General features: G+C 41.9%; 1 protein-coding gene across 3 annotated transcripts in view; it reads right to left on the bottom strand.

Moving 5' to 3' along the window:
- ERCC4 (ERCC excision repair 4, endonuclease catalytic subunit) overlaps positions 1–18675 on the bottom strand; it is a 40026-nt gene that overhangs the window by 17500 nt on the left and 3851 nt on the right. Inside the window, exons 3-7 of one of the 3 annotated variants that reach the window (XM_070761077.1) lie at positions 13911–14106; positions 11961–12168; positions 6832–7012; positions 3666–3794; positions 789–899 (exon numbers count right to left, since the gene is read on the bottom strand). In XM_070761077.1, coding sequence (XP_070617178.1) covers positions 789–899; positions 3666–3794; positions 6832–7012; positions 11961–12168; positions 13911–14106 — 825 coding nt within the window. The remainder of the gene's footprint in view (positions 1–788; positions 900–3665; positions 3795–6831; positions 7013–11960; positions 12169–13910; positions 14107–18675) is intronic. The other 2 variants (XM_070761078.1, XM_070761079.1) reach the window with 2 other exon arrangements.

Here is an 18675-nt window from a genome sequence, read left to right as displayed (position 1 = left end):
GGCCGCTCCCCAGCTGGGAAGCGGCCCCAGCAACACGCGCGCGCTTGGGGAAACCCCAGCTCTGCTCCCCAGCTGGGAAGCGGCCCCAGCAACGCGTGCGCGCTTGGGGACACCCCAGCTCCGCTCCCCAGCTGGGAAGCGGCCCCAGCAACAGCGTGGGCGGGCGGGCGTCACGCACGCGGGGAAACCCCAGGCGCGAGCAACGGGGTGGGCGGGCGAAGGGCGGGCTGCGGTGGAAGTAAAAACACCATCTGCGCATGCGCAGATGGTGTTTTTACTTCCGCACCGCTACTTCGCGAAAAATCGATCATCGCTTGGGGTCCTGGAACGGAACCCTCGCGATGATCGAGGGACCACTGTATCACATTTTTCTCCTTATACCAAAACATCTTTTACACTGAGCCTCTATTTGCTGAAGGCAACAGAAGTTCTTTCAGAGGTCGTGTGGGGTCTACTTCCAATTTCAAAAGAGGCCTCTTCCTTGAAATGTGCACAAAAAGGGCAGATGCTCCAATGATGTTTCTGGCTGTCTCACCCTGTCCATCCTTGTCGGGATCAGAGGTGGGATTCAGCAGGTTCTGACCAGTTCTGGAGAACCAGTAATGGAAATTTTGAGTAGTTCAGAGAACCGGTAAATACCACCTCTGAGTGGCCCCGCCCTCATCTATTCTCTGCCTCCCGAGTCACAGGAAATGGGGATTTTGCAGTCTCCTTCCCCTCCACGCCCAACAAGCCACACCCATAGAACCAGTATTAAAAAAATATTTGAATCCCATGGAGGTCCTCACCTGGCCCACCTAGTGCTTCGCAGTTGGCGTTCTCCTTTTCAATCTCCTTCAGCACTTCTCCCAACGCTTCCCACTTGGGGCTGCCTTCCAGGACCAACTCCCGTTTCTGTTCTGAAACACAAAGGATGAGGTTTCTATATTTGCAGCATCCACTCAACATCCAATCTTTTCTTTTGAATTTGGCGGCTGTAAGCTTTTCCGGAAGCACCAGCAGAACAATTTTTGAATTATTTTAAAAATTATTTGAGAGCAGTGTACCTTCTGATGCCCTCCCCCCTCAAAACCCTGTACTGGTAATCAATGTTCCCTCTAATTTTTTTTCGGTGTGGGCGGAAAAGTATAGTGTCTGAGCGACAGTCCCTTTGGGACTGGGCGGCATAGAAGTATAAATAAATAAATAAATAAATAAATAAATAAATAAATAAATAAATAAAGATAAAAAGATAAATAAGATAAATAAATAAATAAATCCCCTTTTTATTAAAAGAAATTAATAATAAAACAAAACCAAAATCTATTATTATTATTACTATCTTCTCTTTTTCCATCCCTGTCTCCTCCCCCCTTGTGTGTGTGTGTGTGTGTGTGTGTGTGAACTCTTGAACCATTTCCAATAACAGGTGAGCTATTGGAAATGGTTCAAGAGTTCACACACACACACACACACACACACAAAAAGGGCTGGGGGTTTTTTCTCTTATTATTTGGGTGCTTTTTACCATATGCTTTAAATCAAGAGTCATTTCTCTCTCTTTCTCTCTCCCCCTCTTTCTCTCTCTCTCTTTTTCTCACTTTCTCTCTCCACCTCTTGTTTTCTTTCTCTTTCTATTGCTTTCTTTCTTTCTCTCTCTTTCTTTCTATCTCTCTTGCTTTCTTTCTCTTCTCTCTCTTGCTATCTCTCCCCCCCTTTCTCTCTCTCTCTCTTTCTCACTTACTTTCTCTTTCTCCTCCTCTCTCTCTCAGCGAGGGGGCTTTCATATTTCTTGCCACGTTGGTTAGCAAGAGTAATAGCATTTAGACTTATACAGTGTTCCCTCGATTTTCGCGGGTTTGAACTTTGCGAAAAGTCTATACCACGGTTTTTCAAAAATATTAATTAAAAAATACTTCGCAGTTTTCCCCCCTATACCACGGTTATTCCTGCCCGATGATGTCATATGTCATCGCCAAACCTTCGTCCGCCTTTCATAAATATATTTTTAATAAACTTTAATAAATAAACATGGTGAGTAATAATCTAAAAGGTTGCTAAGGGAATGGGAAATTGCAATTTAGGGGTTTAAAGTGTTAAGGGAAGGCTTGTGACACTGTTCATAGCCAAAAATAGTGTATTTACTTCCGCATCTCTACTTCGCGGAAATTCAACTTTCGCGGGCGGTCTCGGAACGCATCCCCCGCGAAAGTCGAGGGAACACTGTATAACCATTTCACAATGCTTTATAAGTCTACAGAGAGGGGCGGCATACAAACAAATCTAATAAATAATAATAATAAAATATAATAATAATAATAATAATAATAATAATAATAATAATAATAATAATAATAATAATGGTTTTCCCTCTCTAGGCAGTTGACAGAATCAGCCGATTTGCCCCCCAACAATCTGCGTCCTCAGTTTACCGATCTCGGAAGGATGGAAGGCTGAGTCAACCTTGAGCCAGTCAGGATCGAATTGCTGGCAGTTGGCAGAGTTAGCCTCCAATACTGCATTCTAACCATGGTGTCATCAGGGCTCCTAATCCAACATCCAATCAACTACTGCAATAGCAATTTATATACCACTTTACAGTGATTTACAGCCCTCTCTAAGCAGTTTACAGAGTTAGCATATTGCCCTCAACAATCTGGGTCCTCATTTTATCCACCTTGGAAGGATGGAAGGCTGAGTCAATAGTAATAGCACTTATATACCACTTTTCAGTGCTTTACAGCCCTAAGCGGTTGACAGAGTCAGCATATTTCCCCCAAGAATTTGGGTCCTCGTTTTACCCACCTTGGAAGGGTAGAGCGGCCGAGTCAACCTCGTGACTTTGCTTGTCGGAAGGTTGCAAAAGGGATCGATCACATGACCATGAGACGCTCCAACCATCATAAATATGAACCAGTTGTCAAGCATCCGAATGTAAATCAGGTAACCATGGGGATGCTTGCACCGGTCGCAAGTGTGAAAGAAGATGATGAGATCATTTCTTCAGTGTGTCGTTCTAACTTGGAAAGGTCACTAAATGAACCATTGCAAATCGAGGACTGCCTGTGCATCTTAGGCTATCTCAGTGTTTTTCAATTATTTCCTGTTACGTCTCCCACTCCCAGGAAGAAGTAAACATTTCTTGACCCCCTAACTCTCCGGTGGGAGAATTGTTTGCAATATTCAGCACGTTTTCGCTGAAAAAACTCAAGCGGCTTATCAGCGTGATTGGGGTGGGATGTGTTTAAGTGACGCCTTAATTTATTTGGTTTCATGCTGTCCGCTGCCAATATTTTTAGTCAACATACCGGTCTTTCGTCGTATCCCACCATAGTCACAGTGAAGACCAGCGCTACCTACGCTTCATCATATTTCCTCGTCTTAGCTTTCAGGAGACTTACGTTTGTCTCATTAGCTCCGTCTCTCTCCTCCTTTCTTTTCATCCCTGTTAAATATTTTTTCATGGTGTCTCTTAAGGATTTGTTATCTGCACTTCACATCTCTTGCTCAATGCTCTGTGTGCTTTAGTTCGGTGCAAAAAAACCCCTTCTCCTTGCAGCAAAAAATCACATTCCCTGGAGTCACGCATCCCCTCTGGCATTGCTCTGCGCCCCCCACCCCTGGGGGGCCCCTCCCCACTATTTGAGAAACACTGGGCTATGTCGATGAAGAATGGTGTGCTCTACCTTTTGCCTCTTTCACATCTGTTTTCTCCGAGCCTTTTTTTTTCTTATTGGCGTTATCTTCTGGCAGGCGATAAACTCTGCTTCGAGCGTTTAGAAACATCGATGTACTCGAATCCAGGAATAGCCAGCCTGGGAGATGAATACAAAGACAGGTAAGACGATAAGAGAGATAAACATTATAGAATAGAATAGAATAGAAATAGAATAGAATTTTATTGGCCAAGTGTCATTGGACACGCAAGGAATTTGTCTTGGTGCATATGCTCTCAGCGTACATAAAATAAAATATACATTTGTCAAGAATCATGTGGTACAACACTTAATGATTGTCATAGGGGTCAAATAAGCAATGAAGAAGCAATATTAATAAAAATCTTAGGATATAAGCAACAAGTTACAGTCATACAGTCAACATGGGAGGAAATGGATGATAGGAATAAATATAAACTTAGTGATGTGATGTTCATAGGAAGAAAACTCGCTTTGTAAGTTGAGGATTATCTATAATGGCTCCGAACACCTGCGTTGCTAAAGAAAGGCAGGTGTTTGGAGCATTATAGATAATCCTCAACTTAATGACCGCAGTGGGGCCTATCCGTTATGATCGTTAAGTTGTGGCGGCTATAAATGGAGGTCTTCATAGGACCAATCTGATTTTACCACCTTTTTTGTGGCGGTCGTGAAGCAAATCACAATGGCCACTAAGTGAATCCGCAGTCATGAAATAAACCCCTTGTTCGCTATGGGGCGTTTTTGTCAAAAAGCCACTAGTGAACAACAGTTTTCAGTAAAAAAAAATATAAATCACAAATAATAGATCTATAGGTTAGAAACGACGAAATTTAAAAAGGTACAGTAGTAAGAAAAGATGCTAAATAATAGTAAAAATGAAATATCCTTGTATTAAAACAGTACTATTGTAAAATTGACATATTAGTAAGAAAAATATTACTGTTTAATATAAAAAGAAAATTATGTAAGGATGAATTTGCTCGTACATGTTTATATGTTTATATTACATGTATATATTATATCTTTATTATAGGTTGAAAAGAGGGACAAACGAATAAGAAATGGATGTAAATGAATACAGGATAATTAATAAGTAGATTGTAAAAAGCTTTTTTTTTACCAAAAAAGAGCTTTTTTTAAAAAAAAAATCCCATCTCAATTTTGTGATAGTCCTGCTAGTGATAGGACTTTCTGATTTATTACCTGCTTGTAATAGGCACACTTTGTTAATGTACTAAACATTAGTAGATACTAATAGGCACACTTTGTTAATGTACTAAAGAGAAGCAATTTAGAACTAAGGAGAAATTTCCTGACTGTAAGAACTATTAGTCAGTGGATCAACTTGCCTCCAGACGTTATGAATGCTCCAACACTGGAAGTTTTTTTAAAAATATTTTTTTTGTTAAAAAATAATCTATTTTTTTCAATTCAATTCAGTTCAAGGAGCTGCTGATACAGTTCTACAGAGGAATCACTGAGTCTGTCATCTGCACCTCTATAACTGTCGGGTTTGGTGCTGCAACCCAACAGGACCGACACAGACTTCAGAGGAGAATCAGAACTGCAGAAAAAACAATTGCTGCCAACCTGCCTTCCATTGAGGACCTGTATACTGCACGAGTCAAAAAGAGGGCAGGGAAAATATTTACTGACCCCTCGCATCCTGGACACAAACTGTTTCAACGCCTACCCTCAAAACGTTGCTACAGAGCACTGCACACCAAGACAACTAGACACAAAATAGGTTTTTCCCAAAACGCCATCACTCTACTAAACAAATAATTCCCTCAACACTGTCAGACTTTTTATTAAATCTGCACTTCTGTTTCTACTAATTTTTCTCATCATTCCTATCACCCTTTTCCTCCCACTTAGGACTGTATGACTGTCACTTGTTGCTTATATCCTAAGATTTTTCTTAATATTGCTTCTTCATTGCTTATTTGACCCCTATGACAATCATTAAGTGTTGTACCACATGATTCTTGACAAATGCATCTTTTTCTTTTACGTACGCCGAGAGCATTATTATTATTATTATTATTTATTAGATTTGTATGCCGCCCCTCTCCGTAGACTCGGGGCGGCTCACAACAGAATAAAACAGTTCATAACAAATCTAATAATTTACAATTTAAAATATTTAAAAAACCCCATTATTAAGCAGACATACGTACAAACATACCATACATAAGTTGTATAGGCCCGGGGGAGATATCTCAGTTCCCCCATGCCTGACGGCAAAGGTGGGTTTTGAGGAGTTTACGAAAGGCAAGGAGGGTGGGGGCAGTTCTAATCTCTGGGGGGGAGTTGGTTCCAGAGAGTCGGGGCCGCCACAGAGAAGACTCTTCCCCTGGGGCCCGCCAACTGACATTGTTTAGTTGACAGGACTCGTAGAAGGCCCACTCTGTGGGACCTAATCGGTCGCTGGGATTCGTGCAGCAGAAGGCGGTCTCGGAGATATTCTGGTCCGATGCCATGAAGGGCTTTATAGGTCATAACCAACACTTTGAATTGTGACCGGAAATTGATCGGCAACCAATGCAGACTGCGGAGTGTTGGTGTAACATGGGCATATCTTGGGAAGCCCATGATTGCTCTCGCAGCTGCATTCTGCACGATCTGAAGTTTCCGAACACTTTTCAAAGCATCTGCACCAAGACCAATTCTTTGTGTGTCCAATCACACATGGCCAATAAAATTCTATTCCATTCTTATTAGATTTGCATGCTGCCCCGAGTATCCAAAATACTTGTCTGAGGCTGACAAACGTGCCTCCCTACAATCCCAGAAAAAAAAGATTTCACCACTTAATTTTGCTTTTGGCTTGAACCTGCCCCAACAGATGGCATCAGAAACGCTAATAATTTCCACGTGTGATAAACGTCTTGAAATAGCCCACCTCCCAGCGCCTGACGTTTCCCTCCTTCCCTTCCCAGCGGCCAAGAGCTCCTTATATAACGATGAAGGCGTTTGATGCCAATGGTACATGTTTTCAAGCAACAGCCTTTCAGTGGGAGGCTGAATATATTTCGTGTCCTCCAGCCTTCTGGAGGGATGGGAACATTCGGGAACATTGGTGCCCGGGTGTCTGTGGCTTTGCTTCTAAATTAAAACTTTCTGATCACCGAGCGAACCGAACGATTCCTACCTGAATTCTGACCGAAAGCTTTCTCCGACGCTTTGAGGGACTCTAAGAGATGAAGGAAAGTGACGCAGTCGTATTGAGTCAAGTACTGTAGCAACGTGCGGAGGATCTTCAAATCCTGGACGAGAGATTTGGTTTTGGATCCAAGCTGGTGCCAAAGAGGATCTAAATAATGACGGATTGTCTGGAATTAGAGCATTGGGAATGAGGGTTAGTGGGCGATGTAGGGATCAATGCCTGATCCAAACCAGCTGACCTCTTAACAGAACTTGACAGATTTAGCAAGAGCACTTGGACTTATATATACTTCTTTCACATGGCTTTATAGCCTTCTCTAAGCAGTTTGCAGAGTCAGCCTGTTGCCCCCAACAATCTGGACCCTCATTTTATCCATTTTCGGAAGGATGGAAGAAGGCTGAGTCAACGTTAAGGCAGTCAGGATCAAACTCCTGGCAGTGAGCAGACTTAGTCTGCAATGCTGCATTGTAATCAGTGCAAAGGAAGGGAGGGAGGGAGGGAGGGAGGGAAGGAAGGAAGGAAGGAAGGAAGGAAGGAAGGAAGGAAGGAAGGAAGGAAGGAAGGAAGGAAGGAAAGAAGAGCACTTAAGACTTATATACCGCTTGACAGTGTTTTCCAGCCCTCTCTAAGCAATTTACAGAATCAGCCTGTTGTCCTCAACAATCTGGGTCCTCATTTTACGAACCTCGGAAGAATGGCTGAGTCAACCTTGAGCCGGTCAGGCTCGAACTGCTGGCTATGGGGCAGAATTAGCCTGCAATTCATATTTAGAGGCTGCAAACCTTTAAAAAGAATCAAGTCATATATTTCTTTCCATTCTTCAATGTTGCCCATTCACAGCCACATCTGATTCCATTGAAATTTTTTGTTCAACTTTTAGGGACCTTAGATTAAAGCTGCTTAGTCCAAGAGGTAGGTAGGTAGGTAGGTAGGTAGGTAGATAGATAGATAGATAGATAGATAGATAGATAGATAGATAGATAGATAGATAGATAGATAGATAGATAGAGGTGTGTGAGTGTGCGTATGTATATACACATATACTGTATGTTTTTTTTCTGTCGAATCACCCTGCTATACCCAAATATGGGTGGAAGCATACTGCTTCCTTTTTGCCTCTCAGCCCCTCCTGGGGCTGTCAAGGCAGTTAATTTTATAGCCGACAAACTATATTCTGTATATGTAACATATTTTTGCAGATAATGAAAAGGAAGGGAGACTAGTATAGATTTATGTCAAGCTATTTTGCTGTCATTAGCTAGCCGTACCCTTACCGGGATATGAACCTGGGTAATCTGTCTATAAGGAAGTAGCTTTAAACTCTAAACCACATGTTCTCCTCTTCTCAGCTTGTTTATATGATTTTATATATGATTTCAATGATGTTTTGATCTTGGCACACAACCACCCAATAAAAGAACATTTATTTCATTGTTAACGAGTTTACGATAAGCGAGCCAGAGACTTGGAGACCTAATAAAACATTCTTTTATATAAAAACACAGTTCAAGTATTAACAGATGTCAGCCCCTCTGTTGTTAAAGAAAAGAGACTCTGCTCCCTAAACTAAACACAGCTGGAAAGAAAGGAAAAAAGTTCAACTGGGGAGTTTCGACAAGGTGCTGCTGAAGATCATGACATTTCACAAAACATTAAAAAAACAAAATAACACAGCAGAATTCCTTCCAAAAGAAACAGATGCATAATCTGTGGAGGGTTTTGCTAAATTAAGGGAAGGGAAACTGCCGTTAATGGATGCAAGATGCATCGCTTCTTCGATCAACATAAACTTCACTACTTTTTCCTCCTTATAACTTACTGTATTTTTCAGAGTACAGTGATACCTCGTCTTACAAATGCCTCGTCATACAAACTTTTCGAGATACAAACCCGGGGTTTAAGATTTTTTTGCCTCTTCTTACAAACTATTTTCACCTTACAAACCCGCCGCCGCCGCTGGGAAGCACCCGTTTTTGCGCTGCTGGGATTCCCCCGAGGCTCCCCTCCATGGGAAACCTCACCTCCGGACTTCCGTGTTTTTGTGATGCTGCAAGGGAATCCCAGCAGCACAAAAAACGGGTGCTTCGCTGGCAACGCAAGTCCGGAGGTGGGGTTTCCCAGTGAGGGGAGCCTCAGTGAAATCACAGCATCGCAAAAACACAGAGGTCCGGAGGTGGAGTTTCGAAGACTTCAGTGTTTTTGCTATGCTGCGATTTCACTGATGATCCCTTCGCTGGGAAACCCCACCTCTGGACTTCCGTTGCCAGTGAAGTGCTGGGATTCCCCTGCTGGGATTCCCCTACAGCATTGCAAAAACACAGAAGTCCGGAGGTGGGGTTTCCCATGGAGGGGAGCCTCAGGGGAATCCCTGCAGTGCAAAAACGTGTGCTTCGGCTGGCAAAAGGTGAATTTTGGGCTTGCACACATTAATTGCTTTTTCATTGATTCCAATGGGAAACATTGTTTCGTCTTACAAACTTTTCACCTTAAGAACCTCATCCCGGAACCAATTAAGTTTGTAAGACAAGGTATCACTGTATGCACCTTAGTTTTGGGGACGGAAAATAGGGAAAAGACTCTGCTTACCAGGTATTCATCTGGTTAGCGTCCTTAGCCAGCACAATATTTTATCCCCTGGTTAAGGCTTTAAAAAACTTTATTCAGAGAGAGTAACAATGAAAGAGCTTGCAAGCCAGTAAGAGCTGGGAACATCATTAGCACCTAGAACGAAACATTCGGAGCAAGTAGAGCAATGGGGAAAAAAAACCTGCAAAGACTTAGGGCTTGGAAAACATTCTTCCCAGAGAGTAACAATGAAAGAGCTTGCAAGCTGGTAAGAGCTGGGAACATTGTTAGCACCTGGTTAGGGCTGGAAAGAAACTTATTCAGAGCAAGTTAGAGCAATGAAAAAAATCCTGGGAAGACGTAGGGCTTGGAAAACATTCTTTGAAGAGAGTAACAATGAAAGAGTTTGCAAACTGGTAAGAGCTGGGAAGATCATTGGCAGCTAGTTAGGGCTGGGAGAGGGGGGAGGAAACCTACATTCAGAGTATAAGACACACTCAAATTATCAGTCTATTTTAGGGAGGAAAACAGTATGTTTTATACTCCAAAAAATTATGGTAGCCAAGTATTTCCTTTGCTGAGCTGGGATTCTGAACCGGAATATCCTTCAAATGCCAGAGCTAAGCTTGAGAAGCTGAAAGCTCTTTTGTCTTCATTTCAGCTCCACATTATCTCCTTCATTTTCGAATGACCAACTCCTCCCGACAAGACTCAGACACAAGGAAATCCAACTTAGAGCCTGCAAATGCAGTTTTAGTAATCAGCACAGAAATATCACCGAATCAGAGGGAACACCGGTCCAACTCAGAACGCTCATGTTTGGAAGTAGTGCGTTTTGATTCGAAGAAAGGCACGATGCTACTCTTTTAAAACTTACAGTAGTGGCCAAAATTGTGGAATCTTTTTGGGAAAAGTATATTTTTGAAGCTTGGTGGATAATAACACCACTTTTGGGGGAGTTTTTCAAGATAATCATAATCCACTGCTGGAATGCCTGGGAATAGCCCAGACCTTAACCCAATTGAAAATCTATGGAGCCGACTAAAGAAACTTATTAGTTAGAAGTGACCCAGTAGTAAAGCCCAGTTAATAGAAGCAATAATTCCATCTTGGTTTCACATGATAACAGCTGCAGAACTAAAACACTTGGTTCACTCCATGGGAAGACTCCCTGAGTCTTAGGAAAAGGATGGCATAGAAATCTAATTAATTAATTAATTAATAAATAAAGAGAAAGAAAGAAAGAAAATAAGAAAGAAAGAAAGTAAGTAAGTTGTTGTAAGGCCACAATTCATGCTAAAGGTTACCCAACTAAATATCATGACCTTTAAAGCCCTACATGGCATTGGACCAGATTACCTCCGGAACCGCCTGCTACCGCACAAATCCCAGCGACCGATAAGGTCCCACAGAGTTGGCCTTCTCCAGGTCCCATCGACTAAACAATGTCGTTTGGCGGGCCCCAGGGGAAGAGCCTTCTCTGTGGCGGCCCTGGCCCTCTGGAACCAACTCCCCCTCCTTATAACCGTTATTCTAATAGCAAATCCTCCCTGTCTTTCGTAAACTACTCAAGACTCATTTATACCGCCAGGCATGGGGGAGTTGAGATATTCCTTCCCCCTAGGCCATTACAAGTTATGCATGGTATGTTTGTGTGTATGTTTGGTTTTATAAATAAGGGTTTTTAGTTGTTTTATTATTGGATTGTCACATGTTGTTTTTATCATTGTTGTTAGCCGCCCCGAGTCTACGGAGAGGGGCGGCATACAAATCCAATAAATTATTATTATTATTAATTATCAACTGACAGTGATAATTTTTGTATATCTTTTGTATATTTTGTATATCTCATTTTTTCTATGGTGATCATTTTTGTATATCTCGTTTCACTTTTCTTCCTTATAACCGTTATTCTAATAGCAAATTCTTCTTAAAAGTTGCAGTGTTCCCTCGATTTTCGCAGGGGATGCGTTCCAAGACCGCCCGCGAAAGTCGAATTTCCGCGAAGTAGAGTTGCGGAAGTAAATACACTATTTTTGGCTATGAACAGCATCACAAGCCTTCCCTTAACACTTTAAACCCCTAAATTGCAATTCCCCATTCCCTTAGCAACCATTTAGATTATTACTCACCAGGGTTATTTATTAAAGTTTATTTTAAAAAAATATTTATTAAAGGCGGACAAAAGTTTGACAATGACATATATGACATCATCGGGCGGGAAAAACCGTGGTATGGGGGGGGGACACAAAGTATTTTTTAATTAATATTTTTGAAAAAACCGTGGTATAGACTTTTCGCGAAGTTTGAACCCGCGAAAATCGAGGGAACACTGTATTGCATTACATCCTTGATTAAATTACCTTTCCATTGATATATAATTTTAGGGTACAACTCCAAAACTAAGTGGTGTCATTGGCTAGTTTTAGAAAAATATACTCTTCCCGAAAGGTTTCCACAATTGTGGCCGCGGCTGTAGGACGCCAATGCAAATCAATGCATCCCCCAGGGGCAAACGGATGAGGAGAAGGGCGCGGAGGTGGTGCTACCTTTTCAAAGGCCGTTGCGATGGCGTTCTCCAAGGACAGATCCTCCACGGCCAGAGCAGGGTTGCACTGCTTCAGTTCTTTCAGACACGCGTTCAGGATGTCCAGGATGGAACTCTGGATGGCACGCATGGATGGCGTCATAGTGATGTGGATCTCCACCACTTCAGGTTTGTGTCGCTCTAAGAAAGAGTGAACCACCGCGTGAAACCTGGGGAAGAGAAAAACGGGGAGATCTCAGCACAAATCGGCCCTTCCCGCCCGTCCTGGTTCATAGCTATGGACAGTTTATAGAAGTGGCCTCAGGTTGGAAGGATCTTTTCAAGCCAACGGAGGCTTTTCACAAAAGCAATTGGGGGTTTTTTTCCCCCTTTGAAAACAGTTTGCTCCTCATCCAAGAAGGTTTGTTCTGGCCCATTGGTGGGGTGGGGGGGTGGAGGTGTAGGGCGAGAAAGAGAAAGAGAGAGAGAGAAAGAGAGAGAGAGAGAGAGAGAAAGAAACAGAAACAGAAAGAGAGAGAGATGGAGAAAGAGAGAGATTAGATTAGATTTAGATTGTTGTGAGCCGCCCCGAGTTTGCGGAGAGGGGCGGCATATAAATCCAATAAATCTATATTGGATTTATATGCCGCCCCTCTCCGCAAACTCGGGGCGGCTCACAACAATAATAAAAAACAGTACATAATAACAAATCCAATGCCCACCAATCTAATTAAAATTTAAAATTAATAAATTCATAAAACAGTCCCAATATATATAAAAAACAGGCACACAGTCAATCAATCAAATGGCAAAACAACATGGGCAAGGGGGAGATGTTTTAGTTCCCCCATGCCTGACGGCAGAGGTGGGTCTTAAGGAGTTTACGAAAGAGAGAGAGAAAGAGAAAGAAACAGAAAGAGAAAGAACGAGAGAGAGAGAGAAAGAGAGAGAGAAAGAAACAGAAAGAGAAAGAAAGAGAGAGAGAGAAAGAGAGAGAAAGAGAGAAAGAAACAGAAAGAGAAAGAGAGAGAGAAAGAAACAGAAAGAGAAAGAAAGAGAGAAAGAGAAAGAAAGAGAGAAAGAGAAAGAAAGAGAGAAAGAGAAAGAACAGAAAGAGAAAGAGAGAGAGAGAGAGAGAGAGAAAGAGGGGGGGAACCTGGGCTGTCCGTCAGCCCTCAGATAGACAGCCAACAGCCTCCATATCTGGAGGTTGTGGATGAGGAGGAAGAGGAACAGCTGGGTCCAGTGCCTGACACACGGATGAGCAAAACGCAGAGAAGAGGAGAGCAGTGGAAATCCTTGGGACGGAAGAGACACCGCTGCTAGCAAAATCCCTCCCTAGCTCTGGGGATAAAAAGCAGGGGGCGGAGATGAATCAACTCTCTTGGGAGATTCGCATTGCACCCACCCTCCTGGCCTTTCGTAAGGTGCTAAAAACTCACCTTTGTCGGCAGGCCTGAGGCCGTTTAGTACTAGCATCTTGCTCCGGCCAATGATGTGAATGTAGAATCTTGGTGAGAATGAACATGAGCATATGATTTTTAAATATCTTTTGGGGTTTTAGTACTAATGTTATGTTTGGGTTTCTCTTTGCGGTGTTTTGTATTGTATTCCTGTTTTTGTAAGCCGCCCTGAGTCTGCGGAGAAGGGCGGCATAGAAATCCAAACAAACAAACAAACAAACAGATGTGGCAGACCACTATTCATTCCCTTGCTGGACAGACTTCTTAGCCTGCGGTGAAAGAGAAACTTTTTGCTAGGGCTGCTGGCGTTTCTAATAAAGGAATCATTGATTTAACTTGGCGTGTTTTGGGGAGCTGGGACAGAACAGTTATCTTCAGTTCTGGATGAAAAATGAAATGTTTTTCAGAGGGAAAAAAACCCCCTTACCTTTTGGAGAAGCACTTTGGGACAACCACGACCGGGTAACTGAGAACCTCCCTAGATCCTTCCCATCCTTAAGCCACCTTACCTTGGCCAGAGATACAGCTTCCTCACGAAGAGGTTCCGCATGACTCTTTCCACCTGACAAAAGCCGGTGTTAAAAGCCAGCGCGTTATCGGTGAAGGCTTTGACGAAACCTTGCTTGTTCTTCTGGCGATACAGCCGCAAGATGAAAGCTTCTTGGCAAGACTCGATGATTCTGTGGGCTTTGTACACCAGAATTCCTGGAGGAATAACAAGAATAAATTGGAAGCAGCAGGGGTGCTTGTGTGAGGAGTCCAGAACAAAACGCACGAACGGAACGTGAAGTTTTTCAAGGCAGGTCAAGAATTTGAAAGGTTTTTGCCAATGAAACAGCATGAGACATTTTAACTATCCTCTGGCAAGTTCTGCAGAGAGACAAGGAGGGATTCTTTTAATTCCTTCTTCGGGGCAACAGGGTCCCTGGTATAAAATCTGCTCAAGGAATTCAAACAAGAACCGGAAGGACTCCCTGACCTTAGAAGAATTGTCCAAATGAAATACCAAAGCTTTATAGGATGCCTCTACTCAGAAATATGACCCATGGAATATAGCAGGATTTACTGTTAGGAAAGCTGTTAGGATTAAGGAGCAACTTTCCTTCCTTCCTTCCTTCCTTCCTTCCTTCCTTTCTTATTCATTCATTCATTCATTCATTTATTAGATTTGTATGCCACCCCTCTCCGTAGACTCGGGGCGGCTCACAACACAATAAAAACAGTTCCTGACAAATCTAATAATTTACAATTTAAAATTTAAAATAGTTAAAAAAACCCATTTTTAAGCAGACATACCTACAAGCATACCATACATAAATTATACAGGCCCGGGAGAGATGTCTCAGTTCCCCCATGCCTGACGACAAAGGTGGGTTTTAAGGAGTTTACGAAAGGCAAGGAGGGTAGGGGCAGTTCTAATCTCTGGGGGGAGCTGGTTCCAGAGAGTTGGGGCCGCCACAGAGAAGGCTCTTCCCCTGGGCCCCGCCAATCGACATTGTTTAGTTGACGGGACCCGGAAAAGGCCAACTCTGTGGGACCTAATCGGTCGCTGGGATTCATGCAGCAGAAGGCGGTCTCGGAGATATTCTGGTCCGATGCCATGAAGGGCTTTATACGTCATAACCAACATTTTGAATTGTGACCGGAAATTGATCAGCAACCAATGCAGACTGCGGAGTGTTGGTGTAACATGGGCATTTTTGGGAAAGCCCATGACTGCTCTCGCAGCTGCATTCTGCACGATCTGAAGTTTCCGAACACTTTTCAAAGGTAGCCCCATGTAGAGAGCATTACAGTAGTCGAACCTCGAGGTGATGAGGGCATGAGTGACTGTGAGCAGTGACTCCCGGTCCAAATAGGGCCGCAACTGGTGCACCAGGCGAACCTGGGCAAAAGCCCCTTCCTTCTTCTTTCCTTCCTTCCTTCCTTCCATTCATTCATTCATTCATTCATTCATTCATTCATTCATTCATTCATTCATTCATTCATTGGATTTATATGCCACCCCTCTCTGAAGACTTGGGGCAGTTTACAACATATAGAAAAAACAATGGAAATATCCTGAATCCAATTTTAAAGTTAAAACTTACTAATCTAAAACACGAGTTCCTTAAAAATCAATCACTCCCATTCAAACAATCAAGCATGCATTCCATTCGTCAGCCAAGGAACTAAGATCTAATGTCCCCAGGACTGTTGGCACAAATGGGTCTTGCGGAAGGCAAGGAGGTGGGGGATGGTACGAATCTCTGGGGGGAGCTGATTCCAGAGGGCCGGAGCCCCCCCAGAGAAGGCTCTTCCCCTAGGCCCTGCCAGATGACTTTAGTCTAGTTGATGGGACCTGGAGAAGGCCGACTCTGTCGGGCCTGACCGGTCGCTGGGACTCATGCAGCAGGAGGCGGTCCTGTAAGTAATCTGGTCCAATCCCATGTAGGCCTTGGTCAACCAAAATGATCAACCAGAAACTAAAGAAAGGCACAAGCTACCCTTAAAAGCAGTGGTTGATGGCCCCGGGTTTTTTTTTTGAATGCACCTTTAAACAATTGGGTATCTTCGACAATAAAAGAGATCTAAAATCAAAGGGTCAGAGAGATTTCCAGGGCTCCACATAGCCACTTTGTCCCAACCAATCAGCTACAAATGCTGTTGCTATTCTGCGATGAAAAGAAAGACTAGGGGAGATACGATAGCAGTGTTCCAATGTCTCAGAAGTTGCCACAAAGCAGAGGAAGTCAAACTATTCTCCAAAGCACCTGAGGGTAGGACAAGAAGCAATGGGTGGAATATCAAGCAAGGAGAGAAGCAACTTAGATCTAAGGAGAAATTTCTTGACAGTTAGAACAATGAATCAGTGGAACAGAAATACCTGACAATGGGTCTGACCCAATACCATAGAACAGCACTCACTAGAGCAAGATTTGAGCAGTTAGATTCTATGGCCAAAATTGGATGATTCCACCAAGTACAGTGATACCTTGTCTTACAAACTTAATTGGTTCCGGGACGAGGTTCTTAAGATGAAAAGTTTGCAAGACGAAACAATGTTTCCCATAGGAATCAATGGAAAAGCGATTAATGTGTGCAAGCCCAAAATTCACCCCTTTTGCCTCGAAACCCCACCACTGGACCGCTGTGTTTTTGCGATGCTGCAATTTCACTGAGGTTCCCCTCGCTGGGAAACCCCACCTCCGGACTTCTGTTGCTAGCGAAGTGCCCGTTTTTGCACTGTGGGGATTCCCCTGCAGCATCACAAAAACATGGAAGTCCGGAGGTGGGGTTTCCCATGGAGGGGAGCCTCAGTGGAATCCCAGCAGCGCAAAAACGGGTGCTTTGCTGGCAACGGAAGTCCGGAGGCGGGGCATCCCAGCGGCGGCGGTGGGTTTGTAAGGTGAAAATAGTTTGTAAGAAGAGGCAAAAAAATCTTAAACCCCGGGTTTGTATCTTGAAAAGTTTGTATGACGTGGCGTTTGTAAGATGAGGTATCACTGTACCCTATTTTGAGAGAACGTGCATTTGCGGTGCACCAGAAATAGAAGACATTGCATATGTGCTACTCAATTGTAAACTATACTCCTCAGTTAGACCTCAGTATTTAGAATAGAATAGAATAGAATTTTTATTGGCCAAGTGTGATTGGACACACAAGGAATTTGTCTTGGTGCATATGCTCTCAACGTACATAAAATAAAATATACATTTGTCAAGAATCATGTGATACAACACTTAATGATTGTCATAGGGGTCAAATAAGCAATGAAGAAGCAATATTAATAAAAATCTTAGGATATACGCAACAAGTTACAGTCATACAGTCAACATGGGAGGAAATGGGTGATAGGAATGATGAGAAAAACTAGTAGAATAGAAGTGCAGATTTAGTAGAAAGTCTGACAGTTTTGAGGGAATTTACAGCCCCTACTTGACAAAATCATACACTGGGACTGTAATAAACAATTATCATATTTTCTTCAGGGTACAAATATATATGTAGTTTCTAGAACCGCTAAGTTTATAGTCAGGGCTGTTCAGATGAGAATACGTTTTATAGAACATATTGGGGTGGCGTGCAAAGGAGATGAACTCATGTAAGAATATTTTATATCAGTATCTTAGATTTGTTTAATATAATCCTTTGCACGAGTTATATTCTCATGTTTTACTACTCAGTTTTAGCATATTATACTGCATTTTAACTTATTATTTATTCAAATTCCCTCTATTTTAGCCAATTTTATTGTATTTTAACCAGTCACAGTTTTATGACGACCGATGTGGTCCTTTTCCTCGCTTTGATATGGTCGATTGACTAATCAAATAAAGTTGATATTGATTGATTGAATCAGTGGAACAGCTTGCCTCCGGAAGTTGTGAATGCTCCAACACTGGAAGTTTTATTTATTTATTTATTTATTTATTTTAAAAAAGAAAGGTTTCTTTAAAAGAAAACCAAATTAAGATGTTTTACCGATGGCATCTCCCACCGAATAGAATTGCTAAGATGTATCCAAATACCTCCCCAAATTGTTGGAAATGTAAAAGTGAAATAGGTTCTTACTATCACCAATGGTGGACATGTAATAAAGTCCGGACATATTGGAGAATGATAGAAAAAATGATAAAAGAGATTACATTATATGAAATAGAAAAATCCCCTGAATTTTATCTCCTAGGCATAGCTAAACAGAAATATAAAAAAGATATTTTTTTTCTGGTTGTACATATTTTAACAGCCGCTAGGATAGTTTATGCACAAAATTGGAAAGGGGAAGATATCCCCAAAAAAGAGGATGTAGTTTAAAAAATTCTGGATTGTGCAGAGATGGATATGATGACGAGAAGGCTGAATGATCAAGAAGAATCTGATTTTTATATTATTTGGGATAAAGTTTATACATGGATAGATAAGAATAAAGTTGAAAATAAGGTAACGAAAACGGTATGAATATACAGTAATTAAATGTTATTGATATTTTTTGTTGTTTTTAGTGTTGTTGGCTTCTCTATTTTATCAATTTAACTTTATGTCTAGTAGAATAGGTAAACAAAGTTCTTTTTTTCAATTAGAATATTAGTTTGATTTAAAGATTTAAGATTTTATCCTTTTTTCTGTATTAAAAATTGACTTCAAGAAAAGAGGGGTAATTGTAACCCCTAATATGTGTTTAAATGTTTGTAAGTTTGTATGTCTTTTTTATTGAAAAATTAATAAAGTTTATTATTTTAAAAAAAACCACTGGAAGTTTTAAAGAAGATGTTGGATAACCATTTGTCTGA

This window comes from Erythrolamprus reginae, chromosome 9 (assembly GCF_031021105.1).
Source record: "Erythrolamprus reginae isolate rEryReg1 chromosome 9, rEryReg1.hap1, whole genome shotgun sequence".
Classification (NCBI taxonomy): domain Eukaryota; kingdom Metazoa; phylum Chordata; class Lepidosauria; order Squamata; family Dipsadidae; genus Erythrolamprus; species Erythrolamprus reginae.
This window is presented reverse-complemented; position numbering and strand designations above follow the sequence as displayed.